The sequence below is a fragment of the Triturus cristatus genome, chromosome 3_2 (assembly GCF_964204655.1).
Source record: "Triturus cristatus chromosome 3_2, aTriCri1.1, whole genome shotgun sequence".
Taxonomy (NCBI): domain Eukaryota; kingdom Metazoa; phylum Chordata; class Amphibia; order Caudata; family Salamandridae; genus Triturus; species Triturus cristatus.
In genome coordinates, this window is record NC_140584.1 from 820,443,979 (window position 1) to 820,466,286 (window position 22,308).

General features: G+C 45.1%; 1 protein-coding gene across 2 annotated transcripts in view; it reads right to left on the minus strand.

Moving 5' to 3' along the window:
• Nucleotides 1-9,996: 9,996 nt before the first annotated feature.
• The window catches only part of CASP8 (caspase 8), a 116,836-nt gene continuing 104,524 nt past the window's right edge, over nt 9,997-22,308 (minus strand). For both annotated transcript variants that reach the window (XM_085649007.1, XM_085649006.1), the window contains 2 exons: nt 11,439-11,940; nt 9,997-10,342 (listed from right to left, as the gene is read on the minus strand). In XM_085649007.1, coding sequence (XP_085505133.1) covers nt 10,207-10,342; nt 11,439-11,940 — 638 coding nt within the window. In that variant the 3' untranslated portion in view covers nt 9,997-10,206. The remainder of the gene's footprint in view (nt 10,343-11,438; nt 11,941-22,308) is intronic.

Consider the following 22,308-nt stretch of genomic DNA (forward strand, 5'->3'; position numbering starts at 1 on the left):
AGCCCAATGAATTGCAGTATGCAGCCACGATTCCAAAATGGAAGTTTGACTAAGTCACTTTGTTTAATGTAGACTGAAAATATGAAGAGAAAAAAATGTGAACAAACGGCGATATCTCGTCGTACCTAATGGTTTAAGTGTAGTTTGATCGTGACCAACGCCTGAATAGATGAAAGTGCTGTGTACTGTGTTCATAATTTAAGATGTTTGTTTTTTAGCTTAAATAATAAATAAAAAAAGCCCATTTGGTAGGACACATAAGAAGCACGTAAATTGATACGGGACAGCAGTCGAGCGTTGTAGTCAACTAGATGCGTCCAAATTCAGAAATAAATAGCACCCAAATACTTTTTTGTGCGGAGTTACAATTCCAAAAGGAGAAGATTAAAAAATGACGGGAGGAAAAATGGGTGCATGGGGTGGTTAGCGCAATGTGGGGATATCCTGAGAAATTGCTTATTGTTAAAGAAAACCAGCTTTGGCAAACTGCATTAGTTTGGGACAAGGCATGTGGCACAGAAGTATGCTGGTAAAAACAAAAAAGGAACAGCTAAAAACACAATGCTCAGATACATACAGGTTTCCTATATAAACTGAGAATCTTGCCAAGTCATGACTGACACCATTTTATAGTAAAGTTAAGTCATAACCTCTGAAATTAATGTTCACATGATGACGACAGAGGTATTTAAAATCTAGTAGGTGCGTGTCGAAGTTAGCGAGGTGACTTTTGATTTGCACTGTGGATAAAAACGAATGTAGGAAAGATTTATCAAAATGCGGAAATAATTCAGATCCCTAGTTGAGATGCAATTGACAAGGCGGTTAGAATCCACAGCATGAAGTGATCAGCTTCCAGCGTTTCTCTGTCAATATTTTGCCGATACTGACTGCTTAACAGGGATATAAACAGACGAGGAAAAGGAGTAACATCTGAACATGGTGTTTTAGTCAAGAGATTTTAACCAACCATCCGTCTGTAAATGCTTTCAGCCCTCTAGGAATCCCAATAGCTACTGTCAGGTGGGTTGGGGGCGTGGGAAACGTTCTGTAGTCATGGCTAGGTAGGCTGGTATGCCAAAGTCCGGGGGCGATTCAGTGCTTCACGGTACTTTACCTTCGCGGTGGGCTGGACCTGGCAGGAGTCTTATTCGTATTTCTTCTTTCTGCTGCCATATTAACATCTGAAAAGAACAATCAACCCATCCAATTCAATGCTACGGAAATAAAACGAGATTGTAAAAACATCATTGGGAAAACAGACTTTAAAGAATGGAACAAATAAAACGCAAGAGGCAAAGAAACACACTCACGCATGGCTGACTTATAGTTTTAATTCTACTACTTAGAAAATAAAAACATCCTTAGACATGTTTCTTCAGAAGAATCTTATTCCGTTTTCGGAAATCACAGCAGGCAGCCATCCTTCCACAATAGCTCTTTTTTGTGAGGAGGGATGGGGGGGCAGGTCACAGAGCAATGCACAAGGCGGTAAAAGAACCACCATTCAAAAACCACAATCCTAAATGTAGTATACGGGTGAGGAAAGTTTAACCCACTGGTTCGAGCACATGGGTGCTTCTGAGCTGTAAAGCAACGGAATGCAACAGGCATGATACCCAAAAGCAGAAACTTTTATTGGGCACCCCTTACGACGAGAGTGACTGACAAAAAACGCTGTAGAGAAAAATAGATAACAAGCATTGGCCGCGCGGCCGTGAAAGTGAAAGAAAACAAGCACACAAGTGGTGCGTGCGTGTCCATGATGAGAGAGAAAAGCCAGATGGCGCCTCTGCTCGTGCCTGTGCGTGTAACCGCACGCTCGAGGCCACACAGAAAACATGTGGTAGGATTTTTAAAGGCCCACAAAATGTATCGCCAGAGCAGCGCATGCGCTGGCTCAGGCGAGACCTAAAAAGGCTTTGCTAATTTGGGATGCCTTGCCATGGGTAATACGTAACAGCCAAGGCTGCAGTGCTCCTGGCATTAAAGTAATAATGTTAGTAATAAGTTTCCCCAATGCACACTGCAATGGCCGTGCAGAGCTGAAGCTTCGTCGGAAATACTGCACATCAGAGTAATCCTGGACCTGTGAGCAGAGCGATCTCCTGAACATCCTGAGCAAATCCCAGCCCCCCCTCCGGCACTGGCAGAGAAATGAAGGGCACGAAATAATAAGAAACCAGCAGCCGGGAGATGTACTGGTGGTAGCCTTTGCTCAGGCGAGCGGCTTGGCAGGAGCTCTCGGCGCCGACACAGTGGATGGTCGGAGACCATCCCAGAACTGTAACATTGGAAATAACGCTTTAAAGGTTGGAGGCATGCAGATCTGATGCGTGTCACCCTCATCTCTCTCCCTTCTATTGGTCCTGCTGAACCCCACCATTCCAGATGCGCCTGCCATTAAGTGGATACACGAGGCTCTTCAAAGTGCCAATCATGGCGGCCTGCTGGAAGATGCAACTGCAGTAAGGCTGGAGCAATGGTTGCGACACCGGAGGGGACAGCGATTGAAACTGCAACTATGTGGACACCCAGGGAAACTCCCTGGAGGACCCGCGGTGACAGGGGCTGCGGGTGAGCCTGGGGACTCGGCCAGCAGGGCGTGCCGGGCTGTTCCCCTGCCTGCTCCGCAGTGAACTATCCCCCACCTCTGGACATGGCGGCAGTGGTTGTTAGCCGATCTATACATCTTCCTCCCCCTTGCCACGCATATAATTGAGGCTGATGAACCCTGCTGAAAATAAATTGGATAGAAGACAAATTGTCATAAACAACACACATAGAGACCAAAAAAGGGGGTATTTGAAAAGTTTTATAAATTACGTCATTTATAAATCCCCACATTCAATTTGCATGGCTGTCGCGACAAAAGGTAAACTGTAATTTGTGACAAAGTGACATGTGGTGCTCAGTGCTGTGGTGAGGGTGCGTAATATATACAAAGTGACTTTCGTGGTATTGACGTGTCTTTTAAAAAAGGCCAGAACACAACAGCTATTTGAATAGTTCTGTAGACTGAATAAGTAGGTCTTTATACAGAGTCTTTCAGCTGGTCCAGGGGATATGTCGACGTTTCAACCCAAGGGGGCATTACAGTCTTAGTCAATGCGGGTCTTCATCAGGACAGGGACAATGGGGACAGCCTGGGGGATAGTAATGTATAAGGTCAGGTGTGTTGAGGTGAAAAACTGAATTTAATCAAGGCTAGTAAGGTGAAAGACTCACCAAACGGGGCCCAGAGCGATTCAAGGGGCGAGTTATTTCTCTTTGTCTTGTGTGGGTATGCACGCAGTAGCAAGGGTGTAATGCGCTGCAAGAATTCTTCCCAGTGGAGTTTCCTAGTTGGGAAATCAAGCGTTTAAAATCATAAAAGAGCTGTGATTTAAATACACATGCGTTTAGTCAAAGCCGGGGCATAAGCCAACTCACCCAATGAAGGGGATCGACTCCTGTCTTCCAAATAATCTGGGATGGCAAAATAGAAGGGTGTGGTGAAGGATCACAGGCAATCGTCCTGTCTCCTGTGATCATGAAGATCACTGTGCGATTCTGTGTAAAAAGGTTGGGAGGTGGTTAATCACCTTTTGTAAAGATCGCATCCAAAGTCAGCGCCACATTCTTATTATTCCCAGCGCTTACCTTGAGGAAACCAGGAAAAAACGAATTATTCCGGTTAGCGGGCGCAGGCAAACGTCCTATCTACTCCAACTCTATCCACGAGTGTGCCGATGGACGCCTGTTAAAAAGTTTGACGGAGCGCGTGTACGTGGCGTGTATGGTAGCGTCCAGGGCTCGTTGCTAGGAGACCCGCTACGTGTGGCGGTGGCGGAGTCTTTTGGTGCCCGGATCGTGTCGTATGCCGACGACACTCAGCTCCTCTTCTCATGTGAGAGGGGTGCTGACTTTGACGGGGAGAGTATCCAGAATTGCCTTGGGGCTGTGTTCGCATGGTTCCAACTGCACAGCCTCAAGTGCAATTCCGATAAATCGGAGGTACTCTTCTTCGGGTGCGATTCGGAGCCCTGCTGGCAGGCCTGGTGGCCCATCGACATGTTCCCTCCGTCCGGCTCTTCTCCCATGGCTAAAAACCTGGGGGTTAAGATGGACAAGGGGCTGACGATGAAAGCCCAGATTCTGGGGGTAACCGGCACCTGTTTCGGCCTGCTAAAAATGTTGCGGAAGTTTCTGCCTCTCTTGTCCGAGGAGCACAAGAGGCTGACGGTGCAGGCCCTGATAGGCTCCAGATTGGATTATGCCAACAGCCTGTACCTGGGCCTGCCAGAGTATTTGCTGCAGAGGCTTCAAGTGGCACAGAACGTGGCGGCCAGGGCCATCTTTGGCCTAAGTAGACGCACCAGCGCCTCTGGATTGTTGGTGATGCTACACTGGCTACCCATCCGCAAACGGATTGCCTTTAAGGCTCTGACCTTGGCCTATAAAGCTCTCCATGCGGTGGGAGCTAAACATCTTCAAAAGAGACTCACTTTTTACCATCCTACTCGCGCGTTGAGGTCGGAATCTTTACTTCTTGCGGCTGTTCCGCGGGTGAAGAGGGCTCGCCTAGGGGGCCGCTCCTTCAGTCTGCTGGCCCCACAGATGTGGAATTCCTTACCGCTCCCTTTGCGGGGGGCGACTACTCTTCTTGATTTTAGGAAAGGCCTCAAAACCTGGCTGTTTTCTCAATAGGTTTGCCTGTAGCCCCGTTTCTTTTGTGGACTTCTGAACTGTTTTCTCTGTGTTGTGTTATTTTGAAACCTGTTCACCTTACCTAAAGCGCCGGGATTCTCTTTTTGAGTAACCGTTGCGCTATATAAAAAAATAAATAACATAACATAACGTGTGTGACGTCCCACCGTCATGAGAGTCAGGGGAGGTAACGCAGTAGCGTCAAGGTCTCGTTGCTAAGAGACCAGCTACGTATGTGACGTGGCTCCGTTTAAACTTACAGTCAGAGGGGCAATGCTAGAGGAGGCACAGTATCTGGGGTCCTAAACTACAAAGAATGCAGATGGATTCATTCACTCAACTCTGTTCATAACGGGTTGAACGAGATTGAAGAGACCGCAAGGCAAATGGGACAACTCTAAACATGGGGCCACTCGTGTCCCGTTCTCAGTTATAATTGTACTTTCATCTGAATGCACTATACATATCTTGAATGAGTTTGCAGGTCACTTAAGTCCACTCGAGTCACCTAGCTATTCATGTCCTGATCCTATTTATGAATATAATTGCAATCAACACATTGTATATCATGCTTACTATGCCAAAAGTTCTGTGTAACATTCATTTTGATATTGTTTTATTGTAATTTAATTTATTCTAAATGGTTTTGATTAACGTATGATTTGTATAATGCAAGTATGGTCGCTCTAACTGTTCACTCGATCTTGATCCCACTGGGGGTTTCTTTAGACATTTCAAGAGAGAGAACCCCCTCCCTGTTCAGATCCATTATAATTTTCCATACTTCACATGGCCTCTTCGACACGTCTTAGAGCCGCTTGAAATCATGGAGGCCTTGCGCAGTGTAGATCTGCCTTGATCACCCCCTCGAATGAGTCTTGACCCCCTGGTTTAATTACCAATTAAATTGCGTTTCTAACCTGTTACAATAACTTTGTTATCATTACCCCTTTGACTGTAAGTTTAAACGGAGCCACGTCACATACGTAGCTGGTCTCTTAGCAACGAGACCTTGACGCTACTGCGTTACCTCCCCTGACTCTCATGACGGTGGGACGTCGCAAACGTAGCGGGTCTCCTAGGAACGAGCCCTGGACGCTACCATACACGCCACGTACACGCGCTCCGTCAAACTTTTTAACAGGCGTCCATCGGCACACTCGTGGATAGAGCTGGAGTAGATTAGACGTTTGCCTGCGCCCGCTAACCGGAATAATTCGTTTTTTCCTGGTTTCCTCAAGGTAAGCGCTGGGAATAATAAGAATGTGGCGCTGACTTTGGATGCGATCTTTACAAAAGGTGATTAACCACCTCCCAACCTTTTTACACAGAATCGCACAGTGATCTTCATGATCACAGGAGAGAGGACGATTGCCTGTGATCCTTCACCACACCCTTCTATTTTGCCATCCCAGATTATTTGGAAGACAGGAGTCGATCCCCTTCATTGGGTGAGTTGGTTTATGCCCCGGCTTTGACTAAACGCATGTGTATTTAAATCACAGCTCTTTTATGATTTTAAACGCTTGATTTCCCAACTAGGAAACTCCACTGGGAAGAATTCTTGCAGCGCATTACACCCTTGCTACTGCGTGCATACTCACACAAGACAAAGAGAAATAACTCGCCCCTTGAATCGCTCTGGGCCCCGTTAGGTGAGTCTTTCACCTTACTAGCCTTGATTAAATTCAGTTTTTCACCTCAACACACCTGACCTTATACATTTATATCCCCCAGGCTGTCCCCATTGTCCCTGTCCTGATAAAGACCCGCATTGACTAAGACAGTAATGCCCCCTTGGGTTGAAACGTCGACATATCCCCTGGACCAGCTGAAAGACTCTGTATAAAGACCTACTTATTCAGTCTACAGAACTATTCAAATAGCTGTTGTGTTCTGGCCTTTTTTAAAAGAAACGTCAATACCACGAAAGTCACTTTGTATATATTACGCACCCTCACCACAGCACTGAGCACCACATGTCACTTTGTCACAAATTACAGTTTACCTTTTGTCGTGACAGCCATGCAAATTGAATGTGGGGATTTATAAATGACGTAATTTATAAAACTTTTCAAATACCCCCTTTTTTGGTCTCTATGTGTGTTGTTTATGACAATTTGTCTTCTATGTGAATTAACCTATGATTGGTCTAAAGTTTTAAGAAATAGTCCACACCCGACAGAACCAATTGTTTGTTTTGTATATGACCGCCCAGGTTCTGAGGGATACTGGGTTACCCCATTGTTACTATAATAAGAAAATAAATTGGAGGCAGGCGAAAAGTGGGCAATATCTATGGGCAGTGAAGGGCCTAGCCGCATGTTACACGCCATCTTGGGGGTGCGCTGAAACCAGCGTGTGTTGTGCGCTCTCCCACTTTCCACTCTTCTGAAAGACTGAGAGAAGACACTAGGAAAGTACTGGCAGTGAACAGGAGAAAACTGTCACAATTAGTGACTGACTGCAGCACTGATTGATGTGTGCCTATCTCCTCTAAGATTGCTCGTGTGGAGCCTCCACCATATTAGGGCATACTCGCGGAAACTGCAAGGGGGTGGAGATAGGCGAACACCGGGCTGGAATGGCGGCAAAGATCCTAAGGAGGGCAAATTGCCATTTGATACGGTCAAGAATCAAACGCCAGCGCAAATCCGAGACATGGCTGATGAGGAAGAAGGAACCCCTCGGATGCAGAAGAGCTGATAACAGAACTACGATTGGATTTTAAAGCACTAGTTAGCTGGTTTGATGCAGTGAATAAAAGGCTGGACATACTGGGGGAGAGAATAGGCTAGCACAACACCAGATTGGACACGGCGGAAGGAAGAATTTCAGATCTTGAAGATGGTGTGGCACAAACAGCTAAGAAACTTGAACGAATGGTAAAGGTCATGAAAACAATGGCTATAAAAAATGAAGATTTAGAGGTAAGGAGTAGGCGGAACAACGTGTGCATAGTGAGGGGTGCCTGAATTCACAAATACTGGGAGGATGGACCAATTTGTCGAATTGCTTTTGACAGATTTGTTTGGGGGTGAACACTTCACACCCACGTTCATTGTTGAACAGGCCCACAGGTCACTTGGTCCGTGCCCAAATCCTGGATGCCCACCCAGGTCTATCCATGCTAGACTTTTGAATTTTAGAGACCATGACACTATTCTGAGACTGGCACGAGAAAAGGGCCCACTTTCTTGGCAGAGATCTTCGTTATCCATATTTCCCAATTTCACACTGTTCGTGCAGTAAGCAATGCAAAAATATACCGGGGTAAAAGCGACACTTCAAAATTTGGGCCTCAGGTATGGTATGTTGTACCTGGCGCGGCTCAAGGTCAACATCAATGGTAAACGATGCCTTTTTGACAACCCCACAGAAGTCCAAAAAATAGCAGGCAGTATTCTGAGAAGCAACAAAAGTCTGGGAGTGGCTCTCCAGGAAGATCGCTGCCTGACATCCACTCCAGTGCAAGCATTGACCTTTTCCCATCCGGCTGAAGTTTAGACTCTACTCATAACACACTCTGCCACCCTGGCAGTTCTCACAACATGGCCACACTGCCCTGGGGTTGGGAGCTGGGGGATATACACAAAATGCAGCTATATTATAATGGTTTTGAGTTTATAATTATAAGGTGCGGGGGACCGACGTGGTGTTGCTGCCCTGCCTGAGATATTCACAACTGCACCTTGATATAAGCCCTTGGACTTAAAGAAGTTTTGATGTTGGGAAATCGCTTTCTGGGAGCCGTACCTGGCAGAAAGCTGCCAAGTATGGGTGTGGGAGGGGGATAGGAAGGGTAGGAGTTGTTGTTTTCAGGGTAGTGTTTCTATTTTGTGTATTCTCTGTGTCACTTATACATGTTGCCAGAGACACACGCCATGATGCTCAACAACCTATACAATGGCACACCAGACTGAAATCCAACCATATATAGATGTCACATTTATGACTTGGAATGTGAGGGGGCTAAACAACATGCACAAATGTAGACAGGTGTTACAATACATCCGGCGACACATTGTGTTCTTACAGGAAACACACTAACTGGCACATGCATCAAGCTAGAATTTTGCGAGTCCTTAATTGCGAATATTAAGGATTCGCAATTAAGGACTAGCAAAATCCTACACATGTAGGAATCGCTATAATATTAGCGATTCCTACACATTCCTTATTTGCGACTGAAGATGACAGACCTGCAGCTCCAGAACTTAGAATAAAATATGGTGGAAGCCTACTTCATCTTAAACAATCGCTGTGTCAGAGACAACCGACTTTAGAAGAGGTGACCATCCTGATCTAACCGACCACTCAAGCACCTGGCCATGGCAGCAAAGTGGAGGCAAAGAAGGGGGTCCACACCGTATTAAACTTGACAACTCCGGCCTGGAGGTGACTGTTACCTGACATGTTTGAATGGACTGGTGCGGAGGTGGTCATGCTCACTGCCCTTCAATGCAGGAATCACAATTTGCACCAGCGCTGGACTAGGACATTATTCTGTTGGCTTTGGAGGCCAAAATGGACGATCGCCCTCCGGGAAATCTGTAGCCATGTTCACAGGAGGGAACTATTGATGAATACACTTCCGTTATAACCGAGAAAGTGTTTCTGGTATATATTTACAATCGGATCCTTCTTCTGTGATTATCATTGGAAATTGTGCTTGGCTAGCTGGGCAGGAGGTGGGTGGTAGGGATTGGTTTTTGGGGTGTGCATAGGCGTAATTTTGGATTGTACCTATATTTTAGGTCGAGTTTGAATCTGTCCAGTGATAAATGTATGAGAAAAATGTATATCGGATACTACCCACTGTTTCGTTGTTTTCAATTTACTTTTTAAAAAATTATTAAAGATTGATTTTAGCAAACAAGAAAATTAAAACACCATTATATCTTTTTATAGCTTACCTACATCTGACACACAGTGGCCTAAACAATCTGACTTCCTCTTTTCCGCCTCGAAGAACATGTCAGGAGTATAGCTGCATTAAGGTGACTCCTGCAGACCACACACGGATCTTGCGTGTTAAAGTAGCCTAGTATATTGTTGACCCTATATACATTGCTCTAGCTGACATGATCTGGAACCATGGTACAGTGAAATTGATGCCCCCTTCTAGGGTCCATGTGTAAACCTTAGAACACAGCATTACATTGCAGAGCAGCAAACTTGACCTTTTGTTTTGTCCTTCTATGACGGATGAAATGAGTACCAGTGAACCGGTATTATTTACTTCTGTGCTTGGAAATCTCATGGTTTTAACACCGTCCTACATAAAAAAGAAGATATGCTATTAAATAAGAATATTTGATGTTTTAAGGTAGTATTGAAATCACTAAAACATTTGAGCAGTTCAACAATACTGAGAGCAAATAAAAGGAGGCCACGTCATGTTGTCCTCCTTTGTCAGCATCACTTCTTTTTGCAGGGAGAACACAATGTTGAGCAGATGCTGGTTCCAGCTCCCCCTGTGCCCATTGCCACACATTCATTTTCCAAGGGCTTGTGCTAGTTCATTGGAAAGATGAGTCTTTTCCTGAGTGTGAAACTCGGCTGCGGCATCTGCTTCCCCTGCTTCTTCTGGTCATACTTGCCACTGACTTCCTGGTTGACTCTTGTCAGTATGGTGAGAATGTCATCCCCTCTGGGAAACAAAGAAAGCATTAAGAGACTCATTCAATCACGGCTTGCAATTTATGATACAATTTCTTATTTACCCTTAGTAAAAAAATATATATTAAAATAAGCTACTTGTGTTTTGTGAATTTCTGCCATTTCAGGCCTGGAATTCCAACTCAGGCATGTTGCCCCAGGAATGACCATGGAGGTAGTAGATAGTTTGGATGTAGGTGTGGGTTTAACAGGTCTTCTAGCTCAGCCTCATATGTTCAGTTGTTGTTTATGCCTTCTTTTTGCATCCTTGTGGCAGCCCTAGTGCGTTTGTATGGCCTCTTCTGTAATATGGATTGCATTGGTGTGAAAAGTGCATTTGTGCGATCCCGAGGGGTCTTCCTGTGTTTTCAAGGGGTGCATTGCACCAGCAAACGGGAGGACCAATTTACCTTTGTGCCCTCGCCATATTATGGATGTGGGCGCAAGGGCAAAGAAACTTTCGGGTGGCGCATGAATTGTGCACCTGAAAAGAGGTCCGGGCACCTGCATGAGTGGGGAATAAGGGGGTCCCAGGGACAGCCAGGTATCCCTATATAGGCTGATACACACTGTAAAAGGGCGTAGGGGAATCCATGCCTTTGTTTAAAAGGAGGCCGTGTCATCTGACACTGGAAGATGAAGCTGCAGTTTCAAACAGGACCTCCATCTTTCACTCAGACACTCTCCCTTGCACAGGTACGATCTGACAGAGTTTGCACCGGCATTGGGGATAGCATATTGTGCATAATCAGGTGCACTATCCCTCCTTGTTCTGGATGCAAACCATTTAGGGCGCACCAGGGCACAGATAGGACAGTGTCTCCAATCTGCTATTTAGTGCATATGTCATTACCGGGCTATTCACTCCTAGGCTGAGGCTCTGGAAAGATAGACTTTTGGGGCCTCAAGAAAACCAAAAGGTCAACAAGCTCGCTTTAGAACTGACGGGAGATCCCTTTCCTCTACTGTGATTGTATTCACTACTCATGAATAATGCAAATGAATACAATTGAAATACTATAGCTTTAAATTAGCTTACAAAATCCTGCTGTTAAGACCAAGCAGTAGGAAAGTCACAGCACGCGTACCTGGGGCAGCCCCTAGTCATATGCTGGCAGAGTGACTGAATGTACCAGGTTCCTTCAGTCGTGCTCCTGTAGGAAACATAATCCTTCACGGTTGCCATGCCCACCAAGAAATCTGCCTCGTCTGGAATGCACTCGGTTGGCGTGTTCTCGTCAGTATCATACTGAGATGCTGGGCACGTGTTGTCCACCTCCAGCATCACTCCACGATGATATGACTCACCTTGGCAAGCCTGGATGAAGAAGACCTTGGGTTTACCTGCCAGAGAGCGACAGTTCCGAGCAGTGAAGCAGACAGTCAGTTCTCGAATGGCAACTTGCTGGCCATCAGTACCAAGGATGGTGCCTGTATCTCCATGGGAAAGGACGCAGCAGACGAAGCAGTCACTCGCGTTGTGATCCATAGTTCCGTATGACTGCACCACCTTCTTTAGTTGCTCAGCAGTCAGGTCTTTAGACTCTTCGATCTTGAAATGAAGCAGCGAAAAGACTTGGGAAAGGGCAGCTGCAAAGTAAATAAAATAAAATAGAGATGGAGCGTAGGACAAATATATTTAACTAATAGCATCGTAGCTTGAAGTCTACCTCAAGGGTGCAAGCTTCTCACACTGTCCCGTGTGCATCTAGGCTACCTAGGAGCATGCAAGCAGGGCTAGTTTAAGGTTAGACATTGGAAAACAGTACAATTCCTACTTTCTTTCTGATTGGTTGAACTGGGTGCTGCTCCATATGTGCACCCATTGAACACGAGCAGACGATGTCTAGGGCGCCTGCCATGTTGGGATCATGTACAGGCGACAGATACACAGGGACCTTCTTTGGATTAGTACATGTGCTCCACACCACATGATTAGTACATTGGACAAATACTAATTTGGTAATTTTGTTCAGTTTTCGCCTTTGGGTAGAAATATCTGCATCAATGATTCGCCTAGTGTATCCAATGCCTAATTGTAAGGAAACCCAAATACATTTTATAGGAAATCTAGTGGCTTATTTACAAGCCTCTTGCGCCGCCTGTATATCACTTTTTCCCATGTTAAAAGTGACGCAACTGCGGCGCAAGAGGCTTGTAAATAAGCCCCCTAGAGGTTTGTGCTAGGCTTTCCAATGCATCAACATGGTGAGAAATGACTTGATGATGAAAGTAGTGCATCTGTCAGGAAAGATGAATCTGTGGTGACCCAAATCTGCTGAAATACCAAGGGGTACATTTTCAAACATTTTGCACTGGGTTTGTGTCATAAAAGTAACACTAACCAGCTCAAATTTCTTTTTTTTTTACTAATTTACTTTCCACAGCAAAACATTTTATGCACTGTTAAAAGTCCCTTGAATGTAACACAAAGCAGCACAAAACACTGCCTTGTGTTGCTTAGCACCAAGGGGGCATTACATGCAGCCACCCAAGCCTTTTAATGCAAAACCCTATCTACAAACAATTGGAAACAGGGTTTAGCGCCAAATGGTAACGCCATCTGAAAGGAGGTGTTAAGAGAATCTTTTTCATTTTTCTGTTCTTTTCCTACTTTTCATGATTGCTGCACTGTACAGCACACATGCAAAGTGGGAAAAGTGTTTGACCTTGTCTAGGCAGAGTATTTTATACAGAAAGGGTGCCCTTCCGGTCACAAGTCGGGAGGACGCACGATTACACAGCGCCCACCCACTATTTTCACTGGGAGGACGCCTTCCACCCTGCCAAGCACTTGAGTCCGACAGAAATATGCTGAACTTGTCCCTGTGTAAATTTCGGACACGGAGACACGTTCAGCAGCGCCTGCACATTGTCTGCTTTCCATTCCCAGTAGCAAAGTGCAGGCAGGGAACAGGGCTTTCCATCGCCAGCTGGGCCAGAGATAAAGGCCAAAGTTAAGGGGCCATCAGGCCTCCTTTAGATCCAGTATCCTGACTGGACCCGGTCTGGATCCTCACACTTCATTGCAATGGAGGGGAAACACAAGCACACAGCTTGTTATCACTTCTAAGAATGGCATGCTTTTGACTTTTTTCAGTTCCTGTATATAAGTGCATGCACTGTAAGAAATGTGTTTGTCGTTCCCAACAATTACACAAATAACAATTTAAATAGCACTCTTTTTTTTATAGCGCTACTCATCCCAATACAGGATGCCAGAGCGCTTTACGTAACATACACATTGTACATTGACAAAGTATGCAAATCAATATACAGGATGTATCACATAACACAATGAGGGTTTCAAGGTGCAGAAGTTGCATGTCCTTCTTAGCTCACTGGGCCATATTAGAAATATTACACTTTATGAACTGAAAGTAACAAAAAGACGTCTGTGTTGAAAGTAGTGACCCACTAACCTACCTAAATGAAATAAAAATCTGTAATCTGGATGTTACATGATGTGCTTTGCAGGAGACACATGAACCTTCTATACTACTTTAATTCATATCTAGGACAACACAAAACACCGATCTCTCCTGCAGAGTTATCTTACCGTTATTACTATCCCGAGATTTACTGGGCACACAAAGCTCTCTGCAGCAGGTGGCTTAATCCTATAACATATTTCAAAATGCAGACTTTGCAGCCAATTAAGCAGAACAGATCTACTACCATGCTTCTCATTGTTGCAATTTCTTTGTGGCAGGGTTTAAAAAAAAAAATATATATTAGTTGAGGCCGAGATTTTGCGTCAGGGTTGCACCACTTTCTTTGGCCCAACTCTGATGCAAAATCTGATTTGTTAAATCCCATAATGTACTTAATTGTACTGATGATATACCTGACAAACATGTGTGAAGTCTTAACATCTGATATCACTCTTGTGATGTCACTTCCAGTGAGGTCACTTCCTGTGATGCCACGTGCGGTCACACATCTTGATGTCATGCACTGTGATGGCACATGCCATGATGTCACTTGCATATTGCCTAACTTGGTAATTCCCCCCCACTTCCATTTATAGGACTTATGCCCTGGTACCCTTCCTGTACAAAACCTATGCTAGGCTCAGGCACGCAACCTAGCGCTATGGCGCTAAGGTGTGTGCCTGACACCAAGCAACAGAAATCAGTGGCGGCGCTAAGGAAAGGGGAGGAGAGAGCCATATCTCTGTAGATATGGTGCCCTCCTGCTCCCTCCCTGTCACGCAATGTAGTGCAGCCTCTTTGGGAGCTGCGCTGCGTGCATTTTTTGAAAATCTTCCCCCAAGGGTTTACATGACAATTTCCCCCAGGATTGTGGCAGAACCTGACAACAAATTCAGTTTTTGAGAAATCCTGAGTAAACTCAGATGAGTGCAGTGAGACTGGCGAGAGGGATACAGGAATGCTATGTCTACCTTGGAATTTCGGAATTGATGTAGCATTTTGCTGTGGGCGTGGACCCCATTTGGCTTAATCTAGTCTTTAAATGATGATAAATGTTTTTTCCTATTTCATATCAAATATATTAAACCCATCTTCTTTCTTGTTACATTTTGTAGGTACATTTGTTTCCTAAACATACTGTTTTTGCGAAAGATCAACAAGTATGTAAAAGGAGTGGAGCATTCAATGGTTCACTTATATGAGATCATAAAGGACGAAGGTCCGGATTATAAATTATGCGGGTCGGAATTCCAGAGTGGAATTGTGCTCCACACAATTATACGGCATCTGGTGTTCCAGCCCCTGATGTTACAGGTGCAGACTCGCACTCGAGGCACTGGACTCGATTTTGGCTGCAGTGCAGCAAGGGCCCGTTTTCCGCGCCCCCAACGATCCCAACAAAGGCATGGTAAATGCTACCCCCTGACATCTTTACATTCCATCCACTGCCCTCCTCTGCACATGAATCCTGCACACATTTACTACACGCTGCTAGACCATAGGGAATAATTTACGATAATTTCAGGTCGGCACAGTTATTCCCCATTGCCTGGGATTTCAATAATAAAAGGAGGAATTCCATGTGTAGATTCCGGCAGGTAACTGTAATACCAGCTGAAGGGAATCTCGTATAAAATACCACAATTCTCCTAATCAGGGCTTAAATGTAATCTTGTTGGCTAACAATATAGAATTGTTTATTTTCAGACAACCTTGTGATTCCGTTTTTGAATAACAAGGCTTGGGACCTAAAATCTCTCATGGTGCGTCAACTCTGAAATCCTGCTGCCAGTATGTACTGTCAGGCCTGTCTTAAGTGTAATCTGCCCAATTATCTTGAGTTCCTAGACCACTGAGGTCTTCCATAACTTCTGCTGGACTGAAGTCCACCAGTCCAATTGAAAATCACTTCTAATGCAACAAAATCAATCACTATCAACAGGTGTGCCAGTCTCCCTACAGAAAGCACCAGGAAGTGTCAGAAAATAGTACATTCAAGGTCTCCCCCCCCCTCCAGATCTTTGCACTGTGTAATCCTTAGAGACCAACATTCCAGAGCCGAGCTTCCAGCACTTGGATCGACTTACCACCCAATGGGAGCCTCTTTTACTGAGGGCTCATTATCAATCGATGAGATGTGTCTATTGGAATGTATCATTTTAAGTTCTCGGATGCAGCCACCTTTCTCCATCTTCTTGTGTTGCTTTGCCCAGGAACATTTCAATCTTGAATTGTTCTCGATGGATAAGTAGTGTCCTTTCCCTGCATACCTGGGAGGACTCCTTTTTTAGGTCTCGCACCTAGCGTTGCAGTGCGCAACACTGCTCGCGCAGCGAGAGACCTCTTGTAGGGGGTTTGGAAACTGACCTAGGAAAAGCACACGAACGAGCGTGTGCTTTTCCTTTTGTGCCATGCTATTGGCGTTTGCGTGTGTGTTTTTCACAAAGACAGCACGTGATACGCCAAAGGCGGGCGCATTGCTCCGCTCATGGCCTATTGGTGTCTGTTACCCGTACGGCCGACATCAGTTTTGCATTATCGTGCTCGATAATGCAAAACAGATGTCTCGCTGTGGCGCGCGTGTGCGCACCACTTCCGTGCTTGTTAATAAAGCGCTGGAAATGGGAAGGATTTGTTTCTCAAAAATGGCCACAGGATGGCAGCAGTGCATTCATTTTCAGCATTAAAGAATACAGTGCCTCGAAAAAAACTAAAGAAAGAAAATGGATTAAGTTGTATTCACGTTTTAATTGAACTTTGATCTGGCTTTCAATTGACAATTTGCTTTTTCAGAAAATCTAGAATTATTCAAAAGTTTGGTAGAAGGATTACTAGTCACTCAGGGGCACCGAAGCCAACATCTATGTGCTTTCATCATTGTATCATGGTGGGCTTGTAAGATGGTCCCTTACTGTCCGTTGAGCTGAAACTCTAAGGAATAACATGAGCCCTGCCGTGTCTGTACGACCAGGAGAGATCCACGAAGTCTTTGGCAGGCCAGTTTTCCTTCCAGGCCTAGCATCCAATGCCTCTGTCTGTAGGGAGCACAGGTAGTCTCACTTTTAATACCGCTGGGTAATTCCTGCAGCTTCCGGAGTAACTTTTGGGGCCTGGCAAAGTGTCTTTGGTGCTTTCTCCAGGCCTGACGTGCTTTCACTGGCTTTACGTGTTTTCTCCTGACCTGACGTGCTTTCCGCTGACATGACATGCTTTCCGCCTTTTTTCTCTAAATTGCTCCACCATTTGTTGCGAGCGTCCGTAGTCAGTTAAGCATGTAGGGCCCTGACACGCTCATAAATGAGGACACATGGACACTCTGAGTCTGTTCTGGTGTGAGGTCACAACCAACCCCAGACCCCTTTATTTATACCCTCTTGCCAATACCCGGCCCAAGCGGTGCAGTTGATACATTGGGGGCGTAGAGGCAGGGTGGCTCTCTACATCTCTCTCATCTTTTAGTCAAAGGAAAACAGAACAAAACACATAACCATATCAACACATAAAGTCTCTCTGCTTCTTACTGGGTGCCGGATTCGGGCGTAGTTGGTACCGCTGGCTTCTTGTTCTTTGTATCAGTGCTGCCATTTCGGATTCAAGTCTGTGTTTCTTCCTTTTGATGTCAAGCCTCCATTGTTTGGCAGCCAGGATGCGTTTCACTTTAGAGTTTCCTTCTCTTTTAACTCTTTCTCCCTCTCCTGTTCTTGACCGCCTTTGGTGGTCTGCAGGTTTACCACCAATGGTGTCTTTTGGATTTCACCTGCGAGTATCTACATGTTTCAACTTCTCTTCAGTCACCAAGGATTTTGGCATGAATATTGTCTTAGAGAATTTCGGGTCTAAAGATTTTTGTCTCTGTCCCGCTACGTCCTTCTGGTGGTACACAGTGCTTCTTGTGTTTGCCTTCTCGTAGTGTATTTTCCATCAAATTCTGCTTTTCAGGTTCGACGTCTGCTGTCTTGGCGTCAGATTCTAATCCACATGCCACCTTGGTTTCTATGGAGTTTTCTTTATCACACAAGTGCTCCAGATCTTTGAGGAAGTGTTGCTTCGGTTGTGACTGTGTTGTACCCCCTCTTTGCTTTTCTCTGACTCTCATGCTGTTGGCAGGAAGTTCACGTACACCTCACACCCCTTGGAGCTGTGGTCCTGCTACAAACCCAACTGCAACCCACTACCACAGATGAATGTGTCCTTGTGTAATGTAACAGGTGCTCATGTAAAGTGCTCCAATACCTTCAGATCGAGTTGGCGCTATATAAAAACGGCAACAAACAAGCATTTGCAATGCAATAGGTCTCGCAGTTACATGAGTTTAAGCTATTGGCGTTGTAAAGGACAATGCCTCTTATTTATGTTTTTAAAACGAAAACAAAAATAAAAGGCATTGTTATTTGCAATGTCAATAGCCCAAACTTGCGTAAATGCGAGACCTATTGCATTGCAAATGCTTGTTTTTTTTATTCGGAGCACTCCATGGGAGTGCATGTATGTTTTGTATCTCTCACTCTAAAACCCCCTCTCCCAAATCCCACTCTTCAACCCACTCCCTCCCCCCATTCTTCCCATCCCTCATTCGTTTATTTTTAATCGTGCTCCCTCTTATTTCCTTTCCTGCTTTGTTTTGGCTTCTCCAAGAGCATACTGGGTCAAACCCCATTCTGATAAGCGCATTTTAATATGTAGAACTGTTCTTTTAGCTAGTGGCGTTGCCAGGTTGCTGTGGGCTCTAGTGCAAGCAAAGTAACTGGGCCCCCTCACTCAATGTGACACTTCATTCTCTCACTGTACCCAACAGTCCTCGACCTCCCTCAACAGAGTCTGCACCTGCCATATCAAAACTCTCTACCATTCTCATAAACACTCTGGAGCATATTTACAAGGAGATAACACTACCAGATGGTATTTTTTATATGTTCTGGTAGTGTTAAGTACTTTGCCGTATTTACAAGGCGGCGTTAAGCCACTTGCCCCTATTCACGCAGCACTTAGCGTGAAAAGGGCGTGCAATGGGTGTTGCAGTGGGCGTTCAGCTGCAACACCCATTGCTTTTTGATGCTGTCCCATATTTACAAGGTATGGGGCAGCGCCAAAATTATTGCCAGGGAATACCTGGCCTTAAGCACCAGGTATTCCCTGGCGTAATAGGTATTTTTCACTTTCCATGTGTGCTGAATTATGCAGCACACATAGATAGAGCAAATTGCCTGTAAATATTGTTTATGTGCAGAAAGGTGTCCCTTCCTGCACATAAACAATCACCCCGGCAATGCAGGTACCCTTGCAACATGGCACAAGAGTGACTGCACTGGCGCAGGACAGCTTCTTTAGCGCCAGCACTAGGGGAAATGCATGGGTTTGCCACATTCTTGTAAATATGGCGCATCCCTGCGTTTTGAAACGGACGGAGCGCAGCGTTACCAATTTTGGCATTAACACCGCACTCCACCAGTTTCTAGTAAATATGCCCCTCTGTGTTTCCACTCCCGGCACTGTTTTCCTGGAAATCAAAGTCATAACCCTAAAAAGCATTACCAAAGACAATAGGTTCAGCCCATGTAAAGTGCCTGCACATAAAGACATTACATGCAGGGGCCCTCACACGGCTGCCCTCACATAGACACATCCCACATCTGCACTCACCAGGGCATATGCCTCACTGCACTCACACAGATACAACTTTCAACTGGTAGACTACTTACTCTGCACTTACAAAGGAGAATGGTAATCTTGCATTCACAATGCAATCACAAATCATGGTGGCTATCCTACACTTACACAAGCACACTGCTCACACACAGGTACACCACTCACTGGGAAGAAGCAGAGTTTAGACAGATGGCTGCACAGGAGACACATGTTGAGTGTACTGTGCATCAGTCCACTAGTGTAATTCAAAGCTCTTGAAGTGAGCTACATTGAAGTTTAAATGTCCACTGAGGTCATCTAATCTTCCATCAGCCACACTTGGGCCAGCACTGAAGACTATGTGACTCTGATCTTTGTGGACTTTGTGGGGAAGAGTATTGGCATAAATAAAGCCCCACTTGTCTTCTAAAAAAACAAGGTTGTGCTTTTCTTTGTAGTGCATAATCATGGTAAAAACAACTAAAGACAGAATTAAAGAAAAACAAAAGAAATGTTGGGAGGGCATGTGCTTCAATAAAAACAAATTAAAAACTAAATGTACGTACTGATCTGCCATCTTGGAACATTAAAAAAATAATAGAATATGCAGAATACTGCTTGGCATGGTTTTGTAGCTTGCAGCAGGGATGCCTGTCGCTCTGCATCAGGAAGCTGTGGTGCAGTAGCAATGGCAGTAGAGCTGCTGGTACTCTCATTACTCAATTAGCTCTAGTCTGCTTTTGCAGGTGAGCTGCCGAGGGATGAAATAAAGGGAATAGCTCCTAAAGTCGGACATCTCTGGATTCAGAGTAACACAGAGTAAGCACGCACAATATTGTTACTCAGACTACCTGACATCCTAAAAACCAACTGTTGTCTAGTAGACAGAGCCAAACATTGGCAAACAAGCCAATAAAAGAAAGAGGGAGAAGCATAGCAATGAGAGAGAAAGAGAAGCTGGGAGGGAAAGGATGAAGAGAGGAAAGATAGAGAAGAGAGTGCGAGCAAGAAATCGTATGATGCAAGAAGGAAGGTGGGAAGAAAACGCTGTGAATGGTCCACATCTGCAAATATTGGGGTTCACTATAGCAAGCAGTCAATTACTGTTGCTTCTGTGCATTTTTATTTTGGGCAGGTGGCATTGTCATTCACTGTCCTTCCTGGTACAACGCTTTCACCAGCACAGGGCCTAGAGGTACATAGTGGAAATGACATTTAGTTGGAAACTAGATACCTAGCCGCTCAAGTCACATTAGAAAAGGGATAGGTTAGGAACCTTGCATAAGCAGTTTCAGGCCCCTGATATTTCACAAAAGGGGTAATTTCCGATGATCAAATCACTGAATGACCATAACTGCTTAGTTGTACTTGCTATAAGATGTCACTCAAAGTGTCACACCTAATACATTGAAATGTCACAAATAGATAAACTGAAAACTATGAGGGCTTCTTGTAAACCACCTTTGTGAGTCCTCTAACACACTAACCAATGAGTTAGCAGCACTGTTGCTGCGATTATTGCAACTACCTGTGAGATGAGTTTGTTAAATTATGAAGTGGTATTGCAAGTGTAATAAGGAAGAGAAATTCAACATTGTTTAACTAAAACAAAAAACAACAACTTACATTAGTGGTAATCATGCATTGGCGTGTGCCCAAGTCAAAATTCTAATCAAGTGAGGATTTGTTTTTAAGAAAACCTTTTTTTGCGCAAGGTGAAGAGTAATCACCATACTCCGCTCCAGCATCAAGCCCTGACCTGGCAAGTCAGTGTGCAACTGTAAAGTTGTGGCATCCCAACCTGTATCGACAGCCTGTCCAAGGGTCCTCGCCTACTGTGCTTGAAAAGCAGCAGCCAGTTGTCTCCTCCTACCCTTGTGTCCCCAGGACCACTGCATTGGCGGCACTGCTGAACGCTACACCGCTATTAGTAGGTACTTGAAAGAATGCCCGGACAAGGGCTAGAACCTACCAATGACATAGGTAGGCTACTGCTCAGTGCCTGCAGGTACAGGACCGCTGTGTCCCTCTCAGTGGTTGAGAGAACCTGACTTCGCAGAGGACCATGCACCATTGCTTCATGCTGTGCCTAATGCCCAACTGTCCATCTCCTGGACTTCCTCTGTGGCCGGCTCCTTTGAGTACTAATCCTTGCCCAGTGGTCACCCTAGGAATATGCAGGGCACTAGCTTCTTAGGAGGTCGTCTTCACCTCGAGCGTCTATTTTTCCTTCCTCGCCACCTCTATGTTCTCCATACAATCTCACTCACCAACAGCCAGAAGAATTAGACCAAGAAAAACCTTTATATACGCCCATCCATCCATATGACAAATTGCACATTTTGTTGTGTACTGTGCGCACACTAGAAGCCATGACCCGTCTAGGCAGTCCTCGATCCTGCCATCTTGTTGCTAGGAGAACTCTGCAATTATCCCAACCCCATTCACCATACCTGCACCCATGGGGACCGAAAGTAGCATACATACAGAGGTTACTCTCTCTCCTGATTGGCCCATACACTCCTGTGACTCATACCACTAGCTATTCACTTAATAGGTAGGGACTCCAACACCAGGCTCACTCAACTATGGAACAAAGCTTTCACAACTGGGATTCACGAAGTTAAACACTAAAGGGCGTTAGATAGTGATAGCCAATGGTAGCGTTGTTGCAACTGGTTTGGCCTTTAGTACCCTGAGCATAGCCATTGCTACAGTTTTCTCACTGCTAAAGAAGATAATGTTGTTACCAAGAGCTTTAGGAGCAGTGTTTACTTTTTGTACCTTTCACCCTTACCGTAACCCCTCAGCAATAAATGGGGGTCTGTTGAGGGGCATAGTGTGGGACAATGGGTCAATCATGTGATATCAAGAGTCAAAGCGTATGTGATGTCATGTA